At 49.3% G+C, this 23,787-nt stretch overlaps 1 protein-coding gene across 2 annotated transcripts in view; it reads right to left on the bottom strand.

Moving 5' to 3' along the window:
• The window catches only part of MTCL1 (microtubule crosslinking factor 1), a 181,789-nt gene that overhangs the window by 55,927 nt on the left and 102,075 nt on the right, over positions 1-23,787 (bottom strand). For both annotated transcript variants that reach the window (XM_074987437.1, XM_074987436.1), the window contains exons 4-5: positions 8,130-8,189; positions 1-354 (exon numbers count right to left, since the gene is read on the bottom strand). The exon at positions 1-354 is cut by the window's left edge and continues 972 nt beyond it. In XM_074987437.1, coding sequence (XP_074843538.1) covers positions 1-354; positions 8,130-8,189 — 414 coding nt within the window. The remainder of the gene's footprint in view (positions 355-8,129; positions 8,190-23,787) is intronic.

Raw genomic sequence — 23,787 nt, 5'->3', positions numbered from 1 at the left:
TGAAATGTGGTCCCGGCTAAGACACTCTCTCTCGTATTGGCATCTCATGTCCTCCATCTCAGCTTTAATACCTCTATTCTCCACCTCCAGTTCAACTATCTTCCTGCCTAATATGTTAGCTTCCTCTTCCACCAATTTCAGGTGAAGTTTCAGCTCAGCCTCTCTGGTGGTGGGTGGCCCTCCTGCCTCCCCAGTAGGAAGGGGACTGTCCACCTCTCCGTAGATGGACTTGTATTTCTGCAGCTCCTGTTCCAGTTCATCTTTCTCCCTCCCGAGCTTGGCCATTTTCTTGCACATCAGCACTGTTTCTTCTTTGGCAAACTGAAGCTGGCACTTCAAGTCAGCGCTGTCCTCCTGCCAATAAGGCCATCCCCCCACCCCCAAAAAAGAGAATTATTATACAATAAAGGCATAATCAATTGTTTAAGTACCAAAATCTTCAATTTTTTCCTTTGAGCTTTTAAATATACATACAATTGACAGAAACAGAAGGAAAGAATGAGTGCACAATATGCAAGACACAGATAACGTTGACGAATTTCACAGCTTAGGCTGGTGAAATTAACACAGTTCACAGATGAATAGAAAAATCATAGTTTCACTGTGTTCATGTGTTTTGCAAACAACAAGGTCCTATCAAAGATTGCACAAACTTTATGAAGAACAAAAAACTATTCAAATGAAATTGCCCAGCATTTTGTTTGCCCTTTTTCCTTTTAATTTATAAGTTAGATAATTTCATCAGGAATGAAGCAGAGGGTGACTGTAAGAATGAAGTTGCTTCTCATGTCTCCACTCCTTTTTCTTCCCAGCAACATGTCAAACATTCTGGAGCGTGTCAAACTCTGTGATTGTTTTGCCACAATGAAAAACCATGCCCTAGACTTTGACTAAAGAATCCTCACAACAGGTAATGCCTGTAAATCATCTTGAAAATGAGAAGCACTGTTGCTGTTATTGTTGGGAAATAGCATGTGACCATCACGTAACCTGTGACATAAACCATTATGTAGGCCCTCCAGGGGTGACAGTAACAAGGAATACACCAACTAGGGGAACCACGTATTCTGTTTTAGCCAGGACAGTCCTCTTTTAAACTCTGTCCCAGATATGCTGACTTATTTTTGGCTAAGCTGGACATTTGTCTCCTTTGCCCTTGCCCTACAGGGGTGCAGAGGAATGTTCAGGCAAGAACAAATGGGACAGCTGGGCATCTGGAGAAAGGCAGTTGCTGGCCAGGTGCCCATATCCAAAGGCAGTGATGCCTCTAGAAGCAGTAAAGGTGGCACAGAATGGTGTATTGCCACCTTCGCTTCTGTGCTACTGCTGGCAGCAGTGATGCCTTAAGAGCTGGGTGGTCAGAGTGTGGTGGCTGTTATCTGGGAGCCCGGGGGGTGCCAGCGCTATGAACTACCAACCCTAGGAGCAAATTAGGCACTGAATCTGTGACCCTGACTTGGACCAACCCTGCATGGCAGTGGTAGGTGGCTCACATTCTCTCAATGCAGAAGTGACGAGAAGGAGGAAAGAAGGGAAATAGGAATAGGGAGGGGCCAGGCGAGTAACAGCGAGGAGGAAAAGGGGACAAACAGGAGGGAGAAGGACTGGGGCAGAAGGGTCTATATATCGGGGTGGCGAAATATGGGCTGTAGGCCACATCTGGCCTACCAAAGCCACTCCCAGCCTGCCAACTGCTGCCAGCCATGTCCTGTCCCTGAATGCTGCGAGCCAGGGGGAGGGGAGGAGAGTTTTCACACTGCTCCCATCCTCAGCAAAATCTTACCGCTCCCACTGGCCAGGTCTGGGGTTGCACCAAGAAAGGAGACAACCAGAGTCAGCGCATCTCAGGTACCCACCTCGACGTTTACAAGATCTGACTGAGCAGTAACTTGGGGTGCAGAGGGCGGAATGGTGTTCAGTTCCTGTCCTGAGCAGTGGAACCACAGAGGGGAGGTTAGAATCAACAGACTAATATGGTTAATTAGAAACAGCTACTGGGCTGCTGACCGGAGAGCCACCCAGCTAAGCACCTCCCAGCCACAGCCTGCCTTTGGCACCACAGCTTCTCCTCGTCACCCAAGTCCTCAGCCCTGCCTGCACCCTTACTCCACAAAATCCAGACGCTCTGTCTCCCTCCTGCATCCTTAGTTCACGCAACCCAAACCCTCTGCTTCCCCTGGCACGCCAGCCCACAAAACCCAAACCATCTGCGCTCCTCCTTTCTGCACCTCTACCCCATGTAACACAAACCCTTTGCCCCCTTCCTGAGCCCATACTCGAACATAACCACTCCCTGCATCCCTACCCCACGAAACCCTAGCCCTCTGCTCCCCCTAGCTCTCCTACCCCACAAAACCCAAACCATCTGCCCCTTCTGAACGCTTATCCCGCACTCAGACCCTTACTCCAGCCTCCCTTCTGCACCCAGTCTCCAACCAAGACCCTGCCCCTCCCCCATTAATATCATGGAAGAGTGCAGCCTTAACCACTTTTCAAATTCTTAGAGTGGCACCGCATCAAAAATTACTGCCCACTCCTGGTTTATATTTATTCCCAGCATCCCACTTTCAGTTTAGGGAAATACAGTCATGTTAGCACTAGTCCTCTGTAAAATCCAAACTCAGCCCATCAGAAAACCTTCACCTTAAAACAAGCAGAGTCTATTTAAATAACAGATTTTTTTTCCCCAAAACCAGATAGGAAGAAGGGGTTTTTGAAATCAGGGGGCCATTTCGAAAGGCTCCCCCCTCCCCGAGTGGCACATGTTTCAAAATCGGCAGTTTCGTCACGTGTGCGGCTGCCCTTATGCTAATGGAAGCACCTCATTAGCATATTCCAAAGTGCACATTACCATAGCCCTTCCGAAAGGAGGGGCTAGTGTGGCCACGGCTTAAGAGTAAAACATCTGTATTCAGTGCTGCAGAATGTGGTTTTACACTTAAGGAATGCATAGTTTTTAATTCTAACAATAAATTTATTACCTCCATTATAAACTTTACTTTTAAGAACTAGCTCAGTGCTGGATTCATCTGTGAGGAAATTAAGAACTAGGATTTGTATTCTTAAAATTTAGGCCAAACCCACTTTTCTTTTAGAAACAGCCATAAATACTCCCCTATGAAATTTCCCTTATGCTTTCTTTGAAATCCAACAGCATTCAGCTTATTTACTTCTTCCTTTGGCTGCCAAGCCCAGCAACATAGATGTGTTCCTGGAAATTCCTGGGTAATTACTGAGGTTCCTATATCTCCACTTTTGTTGAGAATGTAACTTATACACACAGTAGATGTTACTTCACACATATCTCTTTCATAGTAACAAAGAGGAAGCCGTGCTAGTCTATACACTATCAAAACAAAAAGCAGTCAAGTAGCACTTTAAAGACTAGCAAAATGGTTAATTAGGTGAGCTTTTGTGAGACAGACCCACTTCTTCAGACCATAGCCAGACCGGTCTGGCTATGGTCTGAAGAAGTGGGTCTGTCCCACGAAAGCTCACCTAATAAACCATTTTGCTAGTCTTTAAAGTGCTACTTGACTGCTTTTTGTTTTGATATCTCTTTCATGCATGCTAGCAATGCAAGCTTGACCCTGCTCCCATTAAGATCAAAGAGAATTTCTGACTTAATTTGCACTGGATTTCAAGTCTATAAACAACAGTCACCTAGCTAGTCTTGAGGCAATATAAGATGAATGAATGAAGTGTTGTTTTAACAACAAAATGTATCATTGGTTATTATTCTTATAACACAAGTATTTTGACTAGAAGTTTAAAGTATCAGATAATTGTTAAGTCTAACAATCTTTTCATAACTGCTAAAGTAAAATGAAAAAACAAGAAAGAGAGAAAAAGAAAATTTGTTTCCATTCAAAATAATGAGAAAAAAGGACGGACACAAGACAACAGAATTCCCGGGTTTTAGTCCCAACTACCAAATATGGATTCCATTTGGAAAGGTGGCAGATATTTCTCTAGTTCACATGCACAATAACAGAAAACTCAATCCTTTTGTGAGCTTTTCCAAGGGGATAGGACACTCACAACAGGTTCATCTGTATCATCTATGCATGCCAGAAGCATAAGACACCAACTTTCAGGCACGTGACCCCCTCTGAAACTTCATGTAGAAGAAATATCAATAATTTCTTGACCAGCTGAAATCATTTTTAAAATAGCAGTATGTAGGACATCTTTACTGACAATACAGGTTTAAAAATATTGCAAATTAAGGAAATTAATAGATCAGGGAGATCAAGCTGAGACTTATGTTATTTAAATAATTTTAGAGACAAGAAGGGAAGGAGTACCATTTTTGACATTCTGGAGCAGAGGCAGATAAGACACACCTTGCAGACTGGATCCAGACCACCAAGCCTTTGGATCTGGCCCACAGCCTGCTGGGACCCCCAGGCAGGCTTCTTGCCTGCCACAGACCCAGGCCACTCAAAGCAGCGAACTGCTGGGCCCCGTGTCTCTAAGCGTTGTGTGCTGCTTGGTAAGGGCAGGGGGAGGAGATGCACACTGCCTCTACTCTCAGCATGATCCTCGCTGCTCCCATTGTCCGGAAACTGGGAATGAGAATGTCGAGGACTGTGCTGAAGGTGGAGGCAGCATACAAAGTCTCCCCTTCCCTGGGGCACATGGTGCAGAGAGGCACATGGCTCCATCAGCCAGCCACTTTGAGCAGCCTGGGGCTGCAGCAGGCAGAGAGCCTACCTGAGGTCCTGCTGGGCTGCTGGCTGGGAGTCACGTGGGCAAGCGCCTCTTGGCCAGAGTTGGCCTCTGGCACCCCAGCCCCACACTCCTCACAACCCTCTGCCTCAGGTTACCACCCCTTTCCTATCCCATCCCCTCCTGCCTCACTTCACCTCCCAAGCCCTCTGCAACCCCCTCTGCCCCAGGTCACAGTTCCCTCCCAGACCCAGCACCCCTTCCTACATCCATCCCCCTGGCCAGAATCCTCTCCTGTACCCCAATCCTCTGCCTCAGGTCACAACCCTCTCCCCTCCACCCAAACCCCCTCTCAGATCCTATACCCTCTCCTGAACCTCAATCCCTACTCTGAACTCCTGTCTGCACCCACTTTTGGCTCCAGGCCCCACATTACCTTCATAGAAAAGTGCGGCCCTTGACCACTTATTACAATCTTGGAGTGCCACCCCCCGACCTCAAACATTGTTGCCCACCCCGCTGTGGAGGAACAAGAGGTTGAAATCACAGGAGTTAAAAGCAGGGCTACGTCACTGTCTGATTATATTTCACGTCTGCATACAGAAACTCTCCTAAACGTGACATGTATGCCTGACGGCATGGGAAAAGCAAAGCCAGTGAAAATACAGAAGTCTTCTAACATTAACAGTGCCAGGCACTGACATTAAGAGGTCATTAAGAATCCTTTTGGACTGATTATTGATAATGAATATTCGTACACTGTAGCATAACTTTGCCGGATACTTCAGGGAGATTTGGGGGAAAAAAAGGTGGGACTCTGCCCCAAAGAGTATGTACTTTAAATGAGACCAAAATAGAACATGAAGATAGAGAAAGGAAGAGGTAGGGATAAAACTAAAATTAGATATGCAGTGTAAAGTCTGTAATGAGATTGAGGATATGATCAAAAATTCCAAAATATGGTGTTTCTTCTGCCGGCAGGAAGACGCAAAGAGAAACAGAAAGAAGCTACCTCTGCCTCACCCCTACCTGATCCAAGGTATTGCCAGGCAGAAGGTGGTTAAGCATTTATTTCATTGCAAGGTACCAGGGCTTGTACCTGAGCAGCTAGCTGAGGGCCAACCCACATCGTGTGCTATTTCCTTTGCATTTTGACTGCTGCCCAGCACTTCTCAAGGAGCTTCATTGTGCAGCTCTGCTGCATAGAAACTTTTTTCTTCAATAAACATGATGGTGGAGAAGCACAATTCAAAGACTTGTTTTGGTTTCCTTTTATTTCAAGGCAGAAATAATTTTACCAGTATTTACTGGTTCTGTTCCATAGAGAATGAAACTGTTCTGTATATTTTCGAACAAACAGTAGGCGAAAAACTGGTTCTCCTGTAACAAAGTGGTAGCCTTGTTAGTCTGTACTCCAACAGAACAAAGCAGCAGAAATGTAGCATTTTCAAGACTAACAAAATGATTTATGCAGTAATGAGCTTTGTTCTGAAGAAGTGGGTCTGTTCCATGAAAGCTCATCACCAAATAAATCACTTTGCTAGTCTTCAAAGTGCTACATTTCTGCTGTCTCGTTTTGGTTCTCCTGCGGTCTATGAACATTTAAGAGCACAGATAGAATCAAACGGCTATCAAACTGGGGGATGGGAGCCTAAGGAATCCTCTATTTTTGAACACGCTTTCTTTCCCTGAGCACACAGAAAAAGAATGTTCATGCTGCCAGCAGCACCAGACAACAGAAAGTGGGCATGACCAAGCCCTCACTTAGAATCCCAATATTAGAAACCCAAGAGTTTTGCCATGTGCTTTCAGACCCAAATATCTGATCATTTAAATAAGCATCCTCATCACAGGTGATGTGGGGGAGGAAATGTGCTCTCCTCCCAGATTTTTGCCAGGTTGGGAGTTGGGCTTACGTAGGGCGACCATATCTCTCTGCCCTAAATATGGGACAGGGAGATATGGTGGGGAGGTCAGCTCCTCCCAGCTCCACCAAACCCCCGGGAGTTGGGAAGGAGGCGGCAGCCTCTGGCACTCCCCGAGAGCCCCGGGGAAGCCGCAGCTGCCAGCCTCCCTGGGAGCCCAAGGGAAGCAGCAGCCGCCAGCCCTGCCATGGAGTGCCAGGGAAGTCACGGCTGCCAGCGCTCCCCGAGCCCTGGGGAAGCGGCAGGGACATAGCAGCTGCCCATGCTCCCCCAAGGGTGGGGGAAGTGACTCCCACAAGCAGCTGTGCCTGCGCAGCTGCTAGCGAAAAAGGTCAGTGGGGGGATGGGGGTGGGAGGACACGGACAGCCCAAATGTGAGACAATTTGTACCTTTTAAAAAATAAGTTGGGACGCCTTTTTGGCATCCCATATACAGGACTGTCCCACGCAATATGGGACAGATGGTCACCCAAAGTTTATACCCTTTCAAAGGCAGCTTCTGTTCAATTCTTACCCAGAGGCATTCTGTCTGCAGCATCCTCTGAATGTTGGGCACTTGCAGATACCACTGGGGCACTTGCAGATACCACTGGGGCAGTAAATCTCCCTTCTCCCATCTTACCCAGGTGGCAGGGTCTGGTCATGACATAAGGTACTGGTGTTTTATTACTATTATTAGAAATGAACGGCTGTTAAGAGGCCATCACCTTAGAGTAAACCTATAAGGATGACGTCACATTAATATATTCCATTTGCAGATGGGGGCTGCTGAGGCGAACTGGAGAGAGAAACCAGAGATACAATTTTTCTCTCCACCAGAACTGTGATGCTGCTATTGACACCTTTTCACAGCGATCTGAAATCCTACCCCCATCTCAGCCTTATTAAATCACTAATGGCATGGAGTCTAGACAAGACTTCAACCACTGCAGTCAGCACGCAAAGGAAAGGAATCTGTTCAGACTGCTTTCCGGGGGAGAATAAGCCTAAGGAAATTCAATAATATCAGCAGTCAAGTGAGGAGAGCCATTAGCACAGCCTCTTTATTTTAACTGATTTAAAGGAAGCAAATATTTTTAAGTTCACATGTTGTTCACCTTACCTGAGAAATCAATCTTAGGTTCTGACACCAGAAAAAACACTTTAGGTGTTGTTTCAGGTGTGAACTCCATGCGGTGCCAAGATGTTCATCAACACAAAAACTTTGGCACCATGTATAAATTTAGTTAGGCCCTGAGCTATGAAACAGTTTGCGAGGCAAGGTGATTTTCTTCTCCTCAAGAAAACCTTTAACTAAACCTAGTTTAAATACCAGAGATGAGAATAAAACTGAAGAACTGCGTGGTTTAAAAATCAAATTCACATCCTAAATTGCTTCCCAATTATCTGAAAGGCCTCAGTGGATTTAAGTCTAATCAGGTCTGTTTGACATTTCTGGTGGTTCTGTCAACATTCAGTAAGAGGGGCTTTGAGTTTTCCCCATTTAACAGTCACACGACCATAGGACTCATCACACATTCTTGAAAATGGTACCTGTGTGAATGCCTTCTTTTCTTTGTGCATTTCCCTGCTGCCTCTTCTCTTTAACGAGCTCTGAAACAGATACAAGCAATGCTCAATTATTGTTTAGTTGCACACAAAGCCTCGCAGTTTGACAGTTTCCTAAAAATGAGGCAGTGAGAATATTCTTCAGTGCAGTCAGGGATTTAATTTTCTATTCCTCATTTATAAAAGAAAAGTCAACTCTTTTCTGTTAGCTTTTGCCAAACAAAGCCATTTGCTGCAAAAAGTGCAACTGCAGGAGTTAAAAGTTCACCAAGGAAGTAAGCCTCCCACCCTCCCTCCTCCACCTCCCCGAGCCCCCACCCCAACCTGTGGCAAAACTTGCTTTCTGTGAAAGAAGTGATTTACGTTTGATTCACCTGGGAAAAATCCCAGAATGTTACTCAGAATGGATATGAAACCTATTTTGGAATCAGTGCAGAAAAGTAGTGTAGGGAAAAGGGAAGACTGGGTATGCATAAGCAACACAGCATAACACAACAGGCTTACCCCTGGCCTTTTGTATATATGAAGGTGCTTAACTAAAGACAGCCTAATAACTATCTCACTTGTGTACGGAATTTGTCAGTTAGATAAAAGCCTTACAGCTTTACACATTTTTGAATACCATTCCATTGGCAATTACTTTTAAACCTGAGACCCAGAAATGAAACAGTTACCAATGCTTCCGTTCTCAACAGTTTTCAACCATCCAAAGGAAAAAGGAATAGTTTATTTTTTTCTTACATGTTAACAGCAGATGTCAAAGTCATTACTTTACTCTATCTGAATTTTCTATTTTAGGGCCACGGTCAAACTGGTTTGTGTAAATTATAGCCACTTACACGAAACTGGAATTTGGCTTCTCTAGGTGAGAGTTTGGAAGAGGTCCAGAGAAAAAACAGTATCAATTATTAGACAAAGAAGCTGGCAGGCTACAAAACTGCAGAGTACCCTTGATTCAAAACTGACCATCTTGTTTCATTGTTTCAATCACTTGGAACAAGCCAAGAAGAACTACTCTCCTCACCTGCCAGTGGTTGAGCTTTCACACTCCTACCATCTCCCAAATTTAGTTCTCGCTCTTAAAGTGATTTAGGCTACTCTCTACTACTGCCTTTACTGGCCTGCCTTATGTTTGTGTAAAAAATATCTATTGCATGTTGATTACTCGAGGGAAGCAGCAGAATTTTGTGCACAGCATTGAACAGGAAAGATTTATTTTGTTCCATAAAATTAAACAGCCTTCAAATGAGGTCTGACTATAAGGATGTTATGCCCTAATCATAAATCTAAAAGTGCTTCACCTTCACTACACAGGAAGATTTTATTAGAACAACCTTCATTTATTTTTGTGCTCCAAGGACAATTTCCAGCAGACACAAGCTCAGCATTGTTCCCAGTGGCTTGCTCAGAGGCAAGGCTTCTTTTTGGGGCACTTGGCAGAATTGTTGCCTATAGATTATGACTGCTTTGGAGCCCATTCCTGGTATCATTAAAGAAACTTTTCCACTGCAAAAGGAAGGCCAGCTTTGGAAAATCTGGCTTTAAGGGCAATTTTTTCCAACTTCGATATGTGCAGCATTAAGAAGTATCAGTGCTGGTTCTGATTTGGGTCATTATAATGTCTCTTTGCATTACAAGAAAGTACTGTATGCCAGAGAGGGATGTTTAAGTAAAAAAGCACATTAAAAGCACTCATCAGGGCCAAATAATCCTTGCTTCATGCACACCAGTAGTTGAAATGGCCTCAGTGGAACTACTGGTATGTGCAAAAGCACAAACAAGCCACCAGAAAAACAATGGACACTTGCTAGCATCTCTAAGGGTAAATTTATTATCAGTTGTCATCTGTTAAAAGCCAGTTTATTCATCATTTTATGGTATGAGAGAAAGTAAGTCATTATCCTGGATTCATTATGCATATTATTGTTTTCAGAAAAACACAATATAACTATATCGGCCTGATTCTTTTTTCAGGACAGTTTTACACCAGCGTGTAACACCTATACATTAAACTGAGTCATTCTCGTCTGATACCAACTTAAGACAGAAGAGATCAGGCCCACCATTTGAGTGATAGTTACAAGATGGATTTAAGAATGATGTTTTGCCTCACAGTGGGATAACTATAACACACTACTGCCAATAATGATACTTCTTTAGTTGGCAGATTAGTATTGATAAAGCAAATTAGAAGAAACATATTTATAAAAGGATTTGAATGGGGGGTAGGGGGTAGATACTTGAAGGCAAGGGAGTTTGAGATGTAAACAGAACTACCAAAATACAAGTTTTTATTAGAACCACAGCAAACATTCCGCATGCAGAACAGACTCCACTAGACAGCTACTAATTATAAATATCTTCAAAGAGAGGCGAAATAGCTGAATAAATCTTAATGTCACATAATCAATATGATACAAAAGAAAACAGGCTAAGTATTACTAGTCTTATGAAGCTTTTTCTGCATTTGTGGGGGAAAGAGAATTATAAAAGCCTAGATGAAGCAATGTGACAGAAACCTCAGCACAGCCACCGTGAAATGTTTTTCACCACGAATGAAAGCCTTCGTGTTCTCTGTTATCAGTTTTGATGGGTGCTGTAGCTTAAGCCACAGCCCACACACGGGGATGTAGAGTCAGGATGCTATTGAGAGTTCCCAGAAGCATTTTTTCCTGACATCTTCCATGGTCTCAGGGGAAAAGCAGGTTCCCAGTAGCAGCTGCACAGGAACTTCACAGGGAGGGAGTAGCACCCATTCTCCCCAGCTATGCCAGCTCATCTCTCGCGGCTGGCGCACAAGCATCTCTTTTGAGAGTTCAGCAGTGCTAGATTTGCAAACTCCCTGTCCCCAAGGAATGAAAAACTGAGGCGAGGGATGACCATTGCACGGGGTACAGGATAGGAAAACTCCTCCCATTCTTCCCCTTTCAAATCCTTTCAGTGTGACTCACAACCTGGTTGATTACCAATGTTCTCTTTAATTTTTTCCATCCATGGATGCAATAAATTTTGTTATGTGCACCCAGGCACACATGGGTGTGCACCACATTGTCTGCTGATGACTGTGCATTGTTGGCTCATTCAGTAAAAGATGCTCCTGAGCTTTTGGATTGCTTTGTTATTTCTGCTCACCATTTTGGCCTCACAAGCCGTGTCTACACGTGCACACTACTTTGAAGTAGCGGCACTAACTTCGAAATAGCGCCCATCACGGCTATAATGCGTCGGGCGCTATTTCGAAGTTAACTTCGATATTACGCGGCGAGACGTCAAAGTCGCTAACCCCATGAGGGGATAGGAATAGCGCCCTACTTCGACGTTGAACGTCGAAGTAGGGACCGTGTAGTCGTTGCGCGTCCCGCAATGTAAAAATTGCCGGGTCCTCCATGGCGGCCATCAGCTGAGGGGTTGAGAGGCGCTCTCTCCAGCCCCTCAGCTCAATGGTGGCCGCATGGAGCGGCCCCTTAAAGGTCCCCTCCCACTCCCTTCCTGTGCAGGAAGCTGAGGGAACGTGCAGGCGGTAGCCCAGACACGCGGCCAGCCTGCACGTTCCTCAGCCACCCACCCAGCTGCCATGGCTGCCCGGCAGCCCCCCCAGCGCCCCCAGGGGACCCCCCCAAGGGGAGCCAGGGCAGCCAGCCCAGCCAGAAGGGAAGCCAGGCTGGCAAGCGGCAGCGGGGCCCCTCCTGGACGGAGGCCGAGCTGCGGGACCTGCTGGGGCTCTGGAGTGAGGAGGAGGTGCTCCAGGTAATGGGGAGCAAGAGGCGGAACGCGGAAGCGTTCGCTCGGCTGGCCGATGGCCTGGCTGCCCGGGGTCACCCTGCCCGCACTCCTGATCACGTCAGGAGTAAGGTGAAGGAGCTGCGGCAGGGTTACTCCCAGGCCCGGGATGCGGCCAGCCGATCTGGGGCCGCCCCCGTCACTTGCCCCTTTTACAGGGAGCTCAGGGACATCCTGGGCCCCCGGCACACCTCCTCCCCTCCGGCCACCCTTGATACCTCGGCCGACGAGCCCCAGCAGGCCCTGCAGCTGGAGTCCACCCCGGAGGTAAGCCCTGCACCCCGGGCCCCCCCCCCCCCCCCCCCCGGAGCCCACCCCCGGGACATCGCGGCAGGAGGAGGAGGAGGAAGAGGGGGGGCTCCTCTTCCGCAGAATCCGGGCTGCATATCCTCCTCCTGCCATCCCGGAGCAGCAGCCGGGCCTCCGCCCCCCTGGGATCTCCAGACCGTGGGAGTGGACCGACAGGCATGTACCCCCCTCTGGTGTACACCCCTGGGCTTAGGGGCAGGGGGTAATAGATATGTGTCCAGGGCCCCCCACATGCTCACATGGCCATGGCCCCAAGGACAGCAGGGCCATGTCCCTCACAGCAGTGCATCAGCCCCTGCCCCCCCGCACCACGCACGGCAGTGCCATGCCCCATCCCCGGGGCAGGGGGGAGCGGAACCTCGAGGGACCCCCGGGAGGAGGGGGTGGGATACCCCGCAGCAGCAGCAGCAGCAACAGCAGCAGCAGCAGCAGCATGTGACGGAGTGGGGGGAGTGCAAAAGGGAGACTCAGGCTACATATGAGCACCAAGAGCCGAATAGCTCCCAGGGGCAAAGGAGGATCCTGGGGCTACAGCTGGCAGGTGACACCTCTGCCCTGAACAAACAGGAGGGAGGAGCCGAGCTGGCTTGGAATTGGCGGGGAGGGCGGGGGCCACAGGTAGACGCTAGGGGAAGGGAGAGCTGGAAGGCAGCCAGCCTGAGGAGGGGGAAAGCTGCATCCCAGAGGGGCACCTCTTGGGGTCTTCTCCCCAGGACGGGTTGGAAGGACTGTCTCTTCCGACAGCTGGTGCTGTCACTCCTGGGAGAAACTGGGCATCTGTGGCCTAAGAAACCTCTCCTGCTGTCAGACCCTGCGGAGTGAAGTGAGAGTCGCTCCCACCAGGGGACGGGGTGCAGGGCAGGGGGACCCCTGAACCCCATCCATCACAGCAGCATCTCCCGGGGATGGGGATGGGGAACCTGCAGCACAGGGCTGGGGGGACAAAGGCCACGGCTCGGGGCCCACACTAACGCCTGTCTCCATTCTTCTTCCCCTCCTCCTCTCCTGTGTCCTGCACCTGCACCATCAGAAGGACCAGAAGAGAGCGCCGGCGAGGCATCAGGGACCATTGCTCCAGGCCAGCCCCTTGGCCGAGGACTGACCGGCCCCACAGCGGGCTAGATGGTGGACCTCGCGCCACCACCAGCCGACGGCGACGGACCCCCAGCTGCTGGCCATCCACCGTCGGCAGCTGGAGGTTGCGGAGCAGCACCTGCAGCTGCAGGAGCGGGCGCTGGCCTGGCGCCAAGAGGCATGGGGGGCCTACATGGAGACTTTCAACCGCCTGGTGGACTACCTGGCCCCCCATGCTGCGCCGGCCACCGCAGCGCCCGCCATGCCTGCTCCACCAGCCGCACCACCAGCAGCTCCGCCCGTCGCCGTCCCGTCCGCCGTCGCCCCGCCACCCACCGCTGAGGGCCGGAGCGCTGAGGGACCCCTGGAGCCACCTGAGATTCGCCGGGCATATCTTCCGGTCCGGCCCGCCCCCAGCCAGCCCTGGACAGGGCTGCGACCGCGGCGGGGCTGCGACTGCGGCGGGGCTCCCAGCCGGCCATGCCCAGTGCCCAACTATAGGGGCGAGGGGCCTGGGACGTGGCCCCCCCCTTGCATATAGTTTGACCCTCTTATTTGGTGCCCCCCGTTTGCCCCGTCCCCCCCATGTAAATAGTTCTCCCCTTTATCCTCCCCGGTTTTCTTTTTATTAATGAGGACACTTGTTTGTTAGTATTGTTTTATTTGTACATATTAGTTTGTTTCCACATGTTGTATATAGTTTGTTCTTGTTTCATATATTTACAGTTAAAAAAAAAGTTCTAAAAGAAAAACCAGTTTAAGTTCAGCCACAAGTGCGTGCTGTCATTTGTCCAGGAAAAGTGGGAGGGGCGTGCAGTAGGGTGCTCCATGGTGTGGGCGTTGGGGCAGGAGTGTGGTGGAGGAAGGGGTGGGCAGTGGGGGGCCTGGGCAGAGTTCACCCCGCGGCCTCATCATTGAAGTGGGCCTGCAGGGCCTCCCAGACCCGGGTCCCTTTGGGGTCCACCTGCCGACTGGGGGGCAGCAGGTGGCTGGACGTCTGCCCTGCCGGCCTCCGCAGCCCAGCCCTGGAAAAAGGTCTCCCCCTTGCTCTCCACCAAATTGTGCAGGGCGCAGCAGGCACCCACAATCTGGGGGATGTTGTTGGGGCCCGCATCCAGGCGGGTCAGGAGACATCTCCAGCGTCCCTTCAGGTGGCCAAATGAGCGCTCCACCACCTGGCGCGCGTGGTTCAGGTGCTCGTTGAAGCGCTCCTGGCTAGCGGAGAGATGGCCCGTGTACGGGTGCATGAGCCACGGCCAGAGGGGGTATGCCGCATCTGCGATGACGCAGAAGGGCATGGTGGTGTCCCCCAGAGGGATCTCCTGCTGGGGGATGTGGGTCCCCGCCTCCAGCCGGCGGCACAGGCCCGAGTTCCGGAAAACCCGGGCGTCGTGGGTGCTGCCAGGCCAGCCCACATAAATGTCCTGGAAACGTCCCCGGCTGTCCACCAAGGCCTGGAGGACGACAGAATGGTAGCCCTTGCGATTCAGGTATCGTCCTCCACTGTGATGCGGGGCGTTGATGGGGATGTGAGTCCCATCCAGAGCCCCGAAGCAGTTGGGGAAGCCCAGGGTGGCAAAGGCTGCGATGGTGGCATCTGGGTCCCCCAGCCTCACGAGCCTGTGCAGGAGCATGGCGTTGATGGCACGCACAACCTGCAGAGAAAGCACATGGGACAGCACCAATGAGGGGTGAGCAGGGTGTGCGTGGCCCTGCCCTGCCCTGCCCTGCCCTCCTGTGCCTGGGCCCCCCTCCCCTGCCCTGCCCTCCCCTACCCTGGCCTCCCCTCCCCTCCCCTCCCCTGCCTTCCTCTGCCCGGGCCCCCCTCCCCTGTCCTGCCCTCCCCCCGTGGGATCTCTTACCTCCATGAGGACAGCCCCGACGGTGGCCTTGCCGACACCAAACTGCTGTCCCACGGATCGGTAGCTGTGGGGAGTGGCCAGCTTCCAGACAGCGATGCCGACCCGTTTCTGCACTGTGAGGGCACGCCGCATGGCCGTGTCCTGGTGCCTGAGTGCCGGGGTGAGCCACTGGCACAGCTCCAGAAATGTCTGCCGGCTCATCCTGAAGTTCCTGAGCCAGCGGTCGTCGTCCCACTCCCCAAGCACCAGCCGCTCCCATCAGTCGGTGCTGGTGGGGTAGCTCCACAGCTGCTGGCGTGTGAGGCGGGGGGGGGGGGCGGGGTGCTGCAGGGTTAGGGGTTGAGCCCTGCTGCCCTGGGGGCAGCTCCTCCTCTGGTGTAGGAAGGAGGTGCTCAGCTGCCTCCCGCATGGCATGGAGCAGGGCAAGCCCTGCTCCTGCCGGGAGGGCTGGGTGGACCTCTGGCTGCTGCTGCTGCTGCTGCTGCTGGGGGTCCATGACTGCGGCGCCCGGGGTCTGTGTGCCTATGGCTCCTCAGACCGCGTGCTGTGCAGGCTGAGTGTGTCTGGGAGGGGCCCTTTAAGGGAGCGGCTAGCTGTTGCCCCGGAAGCGCTAGTCTGCCCTGTGACCCTGTCTGCACCTGTGCCTGGCATCCCTATTTCGATGTGTGCTACTCTGGCGTGTAGACGTTCCCTCGCTGCGCCTATTTCAATGTTGGGCTGCGCAACGTCGAAGTTGAACATCGACGTTGCCGGCCGTGGAGGACGTGTAGACGTTATTCATCGAAATAGCCTATTTCGATGTAGCGTGCACGTGTAGATGTAGCCATAGTGAGCTTCAAGAAGACAAAAGTTATGCCTCAGTCTGTTTGGAAAGAGCCCAGCAGCACTCCAGGGAGCACTGCTGTTGGTACCATCTTTAAGGCTGTTGACAAGTTCACTATCTTGGAAGCATACTGTTCTCAAGCGTAAACGTGGATCATGATGTAACTGCTGGATTAGCCAAAGCCAGTGCCGCCTTTGGAAAAATTGACCTCACACCTGTGGAATGACCATGGTGGTAAGCTCCATACTAAGGTAGCAGTTTATCAGGCAGTTGTTCTGAATATCCTGCTTGGAGTCATGGACAATGTATTGGGGCCACGTTTTGAAACTTGATCGGTTCCATATGCACTGTCTGAGGAAGACTGCCGAACGAAATGATTAGGAACAGTTTTGCTGGATTGGTCACGTTATGATGATGGATGATACACGGATACCAAAGATTGTCTTCTATGGTCAGCTTGCTCATGGAACATACTCTATCAGTGGTCAGTGTAAGCACTATAAAGACATCATAAAGGCCAATGTGACGTCATCCAGTGAACCTCATATTCTAGTTCAGGACAGATTGTCCTGGCAGCAAACCATTGTACAGGCTCTCAAATGCTTTGAGAATCAGCGTATCCCAGCACTACAGGAAAAGCGTAGGATCTAAAAAGAACGTAACCCATTCATTGGCAGTTGGCACGTTTTTACGTGACCTCTGTGGTCAGCTTTGCTGATCAAGGGTTGGTTTTATCACTTACTAATGGGTCACAGAAAATGGGGTCCACCGGTCGACGGCTCAGCCCGTGGATATGCACCACCAGCAGAAACACGTGCTGCTGCCTGTGAGCACTCAGGTAATCGGGTGGGCGGCACTTAAATCTCTCATGGGCGGCTGCTGAAACACTCAGCTTACAGGGAACACTGTCAGTTACTGAGAGAGAATGGTACAACTAAAATATTTTTGCAAAAAGGCCTGTCTCTCCCAAAGCAGCTGCAAGTGAGATATTTCTACACACACACGCTCCTGCAAAAAAAAAAAATGATTTGGAACAGAGATGTAACTTTTGACTAATGGGTGAAAGCCCCATGACAGTCACTTCCCGTATCATCCACACACAGTATAGAGTACCGGCTCCATGTTCTGAATACAGCTAATTTATATCTTGGTTCAACAGCCGGGCTTTCCAACCCCTTCTTGGGGCAAGCTAGAAGCCCATCTGAAATGATGGCTTGGAAATGTCCTGTATCACACTGGCTCCTTGACAAACATTTGAAGGTCCAGGGCAGTACATTAACTTCTCGCTTAATGTTGTGGTTATGTCCCTGAAATGTGCCAAACAATGTTAAGGGAATCCAAGTTCTCCATAAGAATAATGTAAACAGGGAGGGTTAAATTCCAGGGAATTTTTTTTCACCAGACAAAAGACATTACAGGCATACACAGTATACGTTTTATATCAGTTATAACAATTTAATACTGTACTCAGCAGTGATGATTGTGAAGCTTAGTGGAAGCAGGGGTGTAACAGAGTTGGGGCTCAGGGGCTTGCCCTGCTCTGCCCACCCAGCATTCCACTTAGGGAGTGGTGTTGTGGTAGGGGGGCTTGCCCTTTCTGCCACCTGGTGCTCCTGCTGGGAAGCAGAGTCAGGGCTTGCACACAGCCTAGCTGGAATGTCAAGAGGGTGAGCAGAGCAGGGTGAGCTGAACAACTTTACAATGGAACACTGTGTGACTTTAAACTATAGGCTGCACCTCTCAAATTCCATACTCTCTCCTCCAGCTACATCAGTGGCAGGACGAGAGAGTACTGGGACAGTGCAGGAGCCCCAAGGGGGCTGGAGCCAGAGTCTGCATGCCCCGCAGCAGTGCGGGGGCCACAAGACAATGTTAACTGGGAGGACTTGAAGTCAGGAGTTACTGTACTGAGATTTTTTTCCATGCAGAGTCTTACATATGATGGAGGATGGCTAATGAGACTGTGAAATTTTAATTGCGTTCCATTTGCTGCAGGCCCCTGCAAAATACACCAACTGAGCCTTGATAAAATGGTGCTTGATGCAATTGGTATTTATGTACATTTATTCCCATGTGACCTTTTTATGAGGCGCTTACAAATGCTAGTCCCTCAATGATCCACACAGACAAGCGAAGTCAGCCATGTCTGGAATATCAGAAGCTTCACAAGCCGGTGTTCAGGATGAAAGCCATTGAGTTCCCTTGAGCAAACAAGTAGAAAAGCACATCAGCAATCAACACCAACTTGAATTCCCCTAGCAATTCATTACACTACTGTAATATGCTCGCAAATGAGGAGTCTGGATGGTTTTTTTTTGGATCTCTAGTGATTAGTTCATAGGATTTCTTATTCATTGCTCCCCAAAGCCATTTGCTGCTGCTCACTGATATTATTAGGTGATTTCACGGACTGGCTATTTACATATGATTGAGTCTGACATGTCTGGGAACATGAGCATGGAAGGAAGAGGCAAGCAGTCACCTGCTTTTTGAATAGTAACAGAGAGGAAGCCGTGCTAGTCTATACACTATCAAAACAAAAAGCAGTTAAGTAGCACTTTAAAGACTAGCAAAATAGTTGAACGTTGTGACAGGAGTGCAGCTCTGAACACCCATGAAATGGAGCTGGCCGATCTTGCCGAATGACCTGTTCCAGCAGCACATTTCACGTAAGATTTGGCCAGCTAAGGCTGACAAGGGCGTTCGAATGAAATCTTTTTCCAAGTGCATTTCATTACAAAGACTGGGCATGAATGAGTGCTCAATCCAATCCCAGACAAGATGCACTCCACAGATACGACCAGTTTAACTGTTCTCGCAAGGGACGCCTGGCTTCCTTTGATGTGGATACATCAGCAAAATTAAGACAGACACATGCATGGAATTAAGCAGGATCCCATAATTTTTACCAAACTTCAACACAAGGGTGGGGCTCTACTCACCCATCCTTTCCTACACCAGGCATTTAATTGCTTCTAGGGCTCCTTACCATGGAACTTGTGTGACAATGTAGTTTCTCCTCAGCCTATACCACAGGATGCAGCTCACTCAGAACCCCAGCACCCTCCCCTGACCAGGGGGACAGAAGGTGCAGTTGGATGGGAATCTTGGCCTACAAAGGCCCAAGGCCTATCACCAAAATCTCTCTGGCGACCTTTCATTTTATTCCATTAACTGCACCAGAAACCAGTGGCAAGTGATGACAAACACCACCACCCCAGTTTGGTACCAAGCACATTCCCACTTAACCCACTGTGGCTTGCAAGTGCTGCAAGGAAGACAAAATACCTCCTCTCCCAAGTGGCCTATGGTCCTTCTGACCCTCTAAACTGGCAACTGGGTGGACCCACCCCATTTGTCAGGCCAGTTTCCCATTCCTACTTCCAGCAGGGCTGCCGGAATCGAGCCCAAAGAGATTCCACCCAGCTCCTGTGCTGGGCTAAATCCTGAGAGCTGGGGAATGCTGGCTAATCATCATCCTTCTCTGCCAGCTGACCAACAGCTGCCAAAGACTCCTCAGGAGGAGCTACCTTCTGTCCCTGGGTGAGAGTATCCCTCTCTTGCCATTGGGACTGTTATTCCTTCACTGCTGGCCCCATCAATTAATCCCAGGCATTGGTGTGGGTGGGTAACATTTTCCCTGGAGTGTATACATCACTCTCACATGTAATTCCTGCAAATATTGTGTTCACTTCATCTGTGTGTGTTGTTCTTCACTGGAAAAAAGCAAAATAAAAAATCTCCACAGGAGAAGATTTTCATTAAGACATAAAGTCTCTCTTATATACTGCATACATACGCACCCCACGCTACCTGAAGAATTAGTATGCTGAGACTGGACCCCTCTTTCTCCTAATTAGTCCTTTACACCTGAAGAAATCAGCAGGATTCAACTATCGAGTCATTTATGCAGTGTGTTTCTCTTCCCTCTTGCTAAATCACTGATCTGATCCTGATGTGCAGAAAAGCAATGGATCATACTGAGCACTGTCATCTCTCAGCTGAAGCAGCTATTAAACATGAATTCCCCATACTGCATCTATCCTTTAATTCCACCATCACAGAGACACTGCCACTATTACCTTTTGTAGCTTCACTTCATGCTCATACACCAAAGGAGAAAATCAGATTCACAGTCACCGGGGAACTCCAGACAGAGTTAAAAATATTATCCAGCTAATGCATACGCTAGATAATTAGTTGCTTTCCTTCACTTCCCCACCTCCCACAGTATAGGCATAATCTCCCTTGAGAGAGAGATACCATTGCATACAGTGTGGTAATTAAAACATTGATCTTGCACTGATCTCCATGTAGACACCCATGCAGAACTGAGGCATAACACCACAGTTCCTGCAGAACAGAGACTGATTACATTACTACTTGTATTATCCAGTAAACCCTTGAAATTCGTGATTGCGAGTTAAGCACAACAAAATATCCCACTCCCCCCAGCTCTGCTCAATCCCATCCCACACAACCCCCTGCCCTGGTTCAACCCCCTCCCCCCATGCATGGCTCTGGCTCACCCCACTACCCCAGTTCAAACATGCCCGTGTGGCTCTGGCTCAACTCTACCCCCCCAACCCCTGCTGCAGCCCTAACCCACTGCCAGACTTAAACCCCTTGCTCCCTTCCCACAGCCCCAACCCACCGCCAGGCTTAAACCCCCAGCTCCCCTCCCACATCCCCAACCCACTGCCAGGCTTAAACCCCCTGCTCCCCTCCCACAGCCCCAACCCACCGCCAGGCTTAACCCTCCCCAACTGCCTTCCCCCCACAACCCCAGGACTTACCTTTCAAAAGGAGCTCCAGGTGCTCCTGCTGCTGCCCTGGCTGCAGAACATGAGTTCCACCAGGGAAAAAAAGCCTCCCCCCAATTTACGTGAAATTTGAGTTACACGAGGGTGTATACCAACGCAACACTTGCATAACTCAAGTGACTACTGTACTTACATCCTATCTGAACCCAGGTCCCATTGTACTAGGCATGGTATAAACACAGAGACAGAACTGCTCCAAAGAGCCAAAGTTACTGATACAATGGATGACCCACAAAAAATCCATGGCGTAGCATGAAAATATTTTTATTAGTAAATTAAGAGCTGTGCACCATGATACATGGCATACTTTCCTTTAACACGCTTTAAGAAACACCAGTGTTTGGAGTGCTACCCTGTGTACGGTACGCACTGACGTAACGTTTACAGTCCACATAAGGAATTCTTAGGTCCCAAGCCAACTAGCTGGTGACTCCAAAACCTGTATTTGCGGTTTAGCTTACTCAGGAAAAAACACAGCTAGAGAGCAAAATATAAGAAGTTCTGAAGAAGCAGATGAAATAGGTCACACAGTTTTCATAAGCCTGTACATTAAGGTGATATTTACTTCTGCTATGTGATGATGACCAGTTTTGTAGCAGTGCACACAGCCTGTTTCACAACTATTAATTAAAGTGATCCTCTACCAAATGATTATGCTAACATATATTTCATTAGTAATTAATAATTTTCTATATCATTCATCCCTGTAAATGCTGGTTACTTTAAAAGTAATTTGTGAAATCATCCACTCTCCTAATTATTTGCTATGAACGGGGACTTTTTTTTTTTTTTAAAGGACTGTACCAAATCCCACATCACCACTTCATGAAATCTCTAGTCTGGTGCTGCTAGAGGCCAACCAGTCAGTGAGGACTGTATAGGAAAACAGGCTGAGTGGCGTGGGTGGTGCACAGGAAGAGATTCATGGTTTTTCATTTCTAAAGGAGCATAATACAAGAGGAGCATCATACAAGAGTAACTGTGGCTCAGCAGTGAATTCTCAGCAGGCTGCTTCTTGCAGAACAAGCCGTTTGTGTGTTTAAGAAGAAGAATACAATAAAAATACATTTTTTAAAAATTTTCTACTGCCATAAACACACTGCTGATATGTGGCTCTGGCTTCAGGAGTACAAGCCTTAGCACATTAGAAAAGTATTTAGTATCAGGGTTGTGGGGAGGTGAGATAAAGAGTGTGGGTTAAGTGGACCTATGTGAAAAGGGAGGAGGGGAGATGAATACAAATCAAACAATACACTTACTAATCAGTAGATTAATGCAGCACCTTGACCTAGAATGGAGAGATAGGTGAAAACAAACCATCCTTGACATTTGGAGGAAGTGGGATTTAAGATATAGGAATGAAGAGATGTAAGTGGAAAAGAATTCAATAAAAGCAATTGAAAAAGCATACACTTCTACAGAGGAAGATAATCTGAACCATCCGGTACTCTATGCATTCAACATTCATGAATTAATAAGTAGAAAACTGTCAACTGGTGAAGGAGGAAAGAAAAATTCTCCATGTACAGCAGACACCTATAAGCACAAGCACACTGCACCTTCTCAGGATCAGAATAACATGGTGTTTCTAAGAAATACTAAATGCAATTCTAAGGAGCAGAGCGGTTAAAGGCCAATCAACATGATCCCTCTGTATTGACGTGCCTCAGATAACCTTTTTAATCTCCTTTGCCTATCTATCAGTTTACAGTTGTAAGGGCATTGTTCATAGCAAGACAACTCTCTTTCCTGCCCTATGTATTATACTAGCAGATGTATCCAGTGTTGCTCGAGTCTTTAACTGACGTAATTTTTTACAAAATAAATGAAAAAATGTATATTTTCCAATGATAGTATTTTTCAAAAATGAAGAACAATGAAGGGTGGAGTGAGGGTTTAGGGGTAAGGAGGGGCAGGAGCTGGGTGGCTTAGGGCAAGGGGTTGAGAAGTCAGGGAGGGCACAAGGCAGGGGATGAGGGTGCAGAAGTCAAGGCAGGTGGGAGGTGCAGAAGTTAGGGTGGGGAGCTCAGGACGAGGGCTGGGAGGACTGGGGGGCAGTTACTGGGGCCACCCGTGCGGCTAGGTGGTTGTTCTTTGGTGGCAACCCCTCCTAGGGGGCTAGGACAGCACTCCCCAGCCATCAGCTCCTCCTGAGGGAGCCAGGGTTGCATGCTTCTTGGGTGGGGGCTGTCGCTCTGCAGGTTGGCCCTGGCCTAAAGCTGCCCCCACCGGCCTGCACCCTGTCTGGGGATGGGGAGGGCAGAACCTGGCTTGCTCCCGCCTCCCTGCTTGCAGCTGCTCCACGGCGGGCTTAGCTTGGAGCAGTAGCTCCCCTGTCCTTCAGCCTGTTGCGGGGACAGTGCTCTGCAGGTTGCCCTAGCTTCCAACTGTCCCTCCTGCCCTGCGGCTGGGAGGAGGGAGGAGGTGCAATTTGGAGGCTACTCCTGGCCTCCTGTGGCCCCCTCTATCCTGCAGCCTGTATGCTCAGGTACTCTGTGGGTTGGCTGGGCTGAGGGGGGTGGGGCTGGGGACGCTGCAACCAGCCTCCAGTGCCCCATCCAATGGCCTACAGGCTGTCTGGGGGGGGGGGGCAAGCTCTGGGAGCTGAACTCCCTCCAGCAGCCACCCCACACCCCTGTAACCTGTAGGCAGTTTAGGTGGAGGGAAAGCTCTGGAAGCTGCCCCTCGGTCTCCAGTGGCCCCTACCTTTGTCCTGCAGGCTGTGGGGGGCTGTGGGGGCTGCCCCCAGCACATCTTCCCATCCACCCATGGCGAGTAGGCTGCAGAAGGGCCAGACTGTGGGGGCTGCTCCCCTGCAGTCTGTAGGCAGTAAAGGGGTGCCAGGCTGTCAAAGTGGCTTCCCTACTCTGACAGTCTTGAGTGCAGAAAGTGGGGACCCACCAAAACCATAAATATACCTTGCCTTTATAGGTTCTGCTCAAAAATACTCCCCAAGGTCACAGATTACCTGA

This window comes from Carettochelys insculpta, chromosome 2 (assembly GCF_033958435.1).
Source record: "Carettochelys insculpta isolate YL-2023 chromosome 2, ASM3395843v1, whole genome shotgun sequence".
In the NCBI taxonomy this organism is placed as follows: Eukaryota; Metazoa; Chordata; order Testudines; family Carettochelyidae; genus Carettochelys; species Carettochelys insculpta.
Note: the sequence above shows the minus strand (reverse complement) of the source record. Positions and strands in the feature narration are given on the sequence as shown.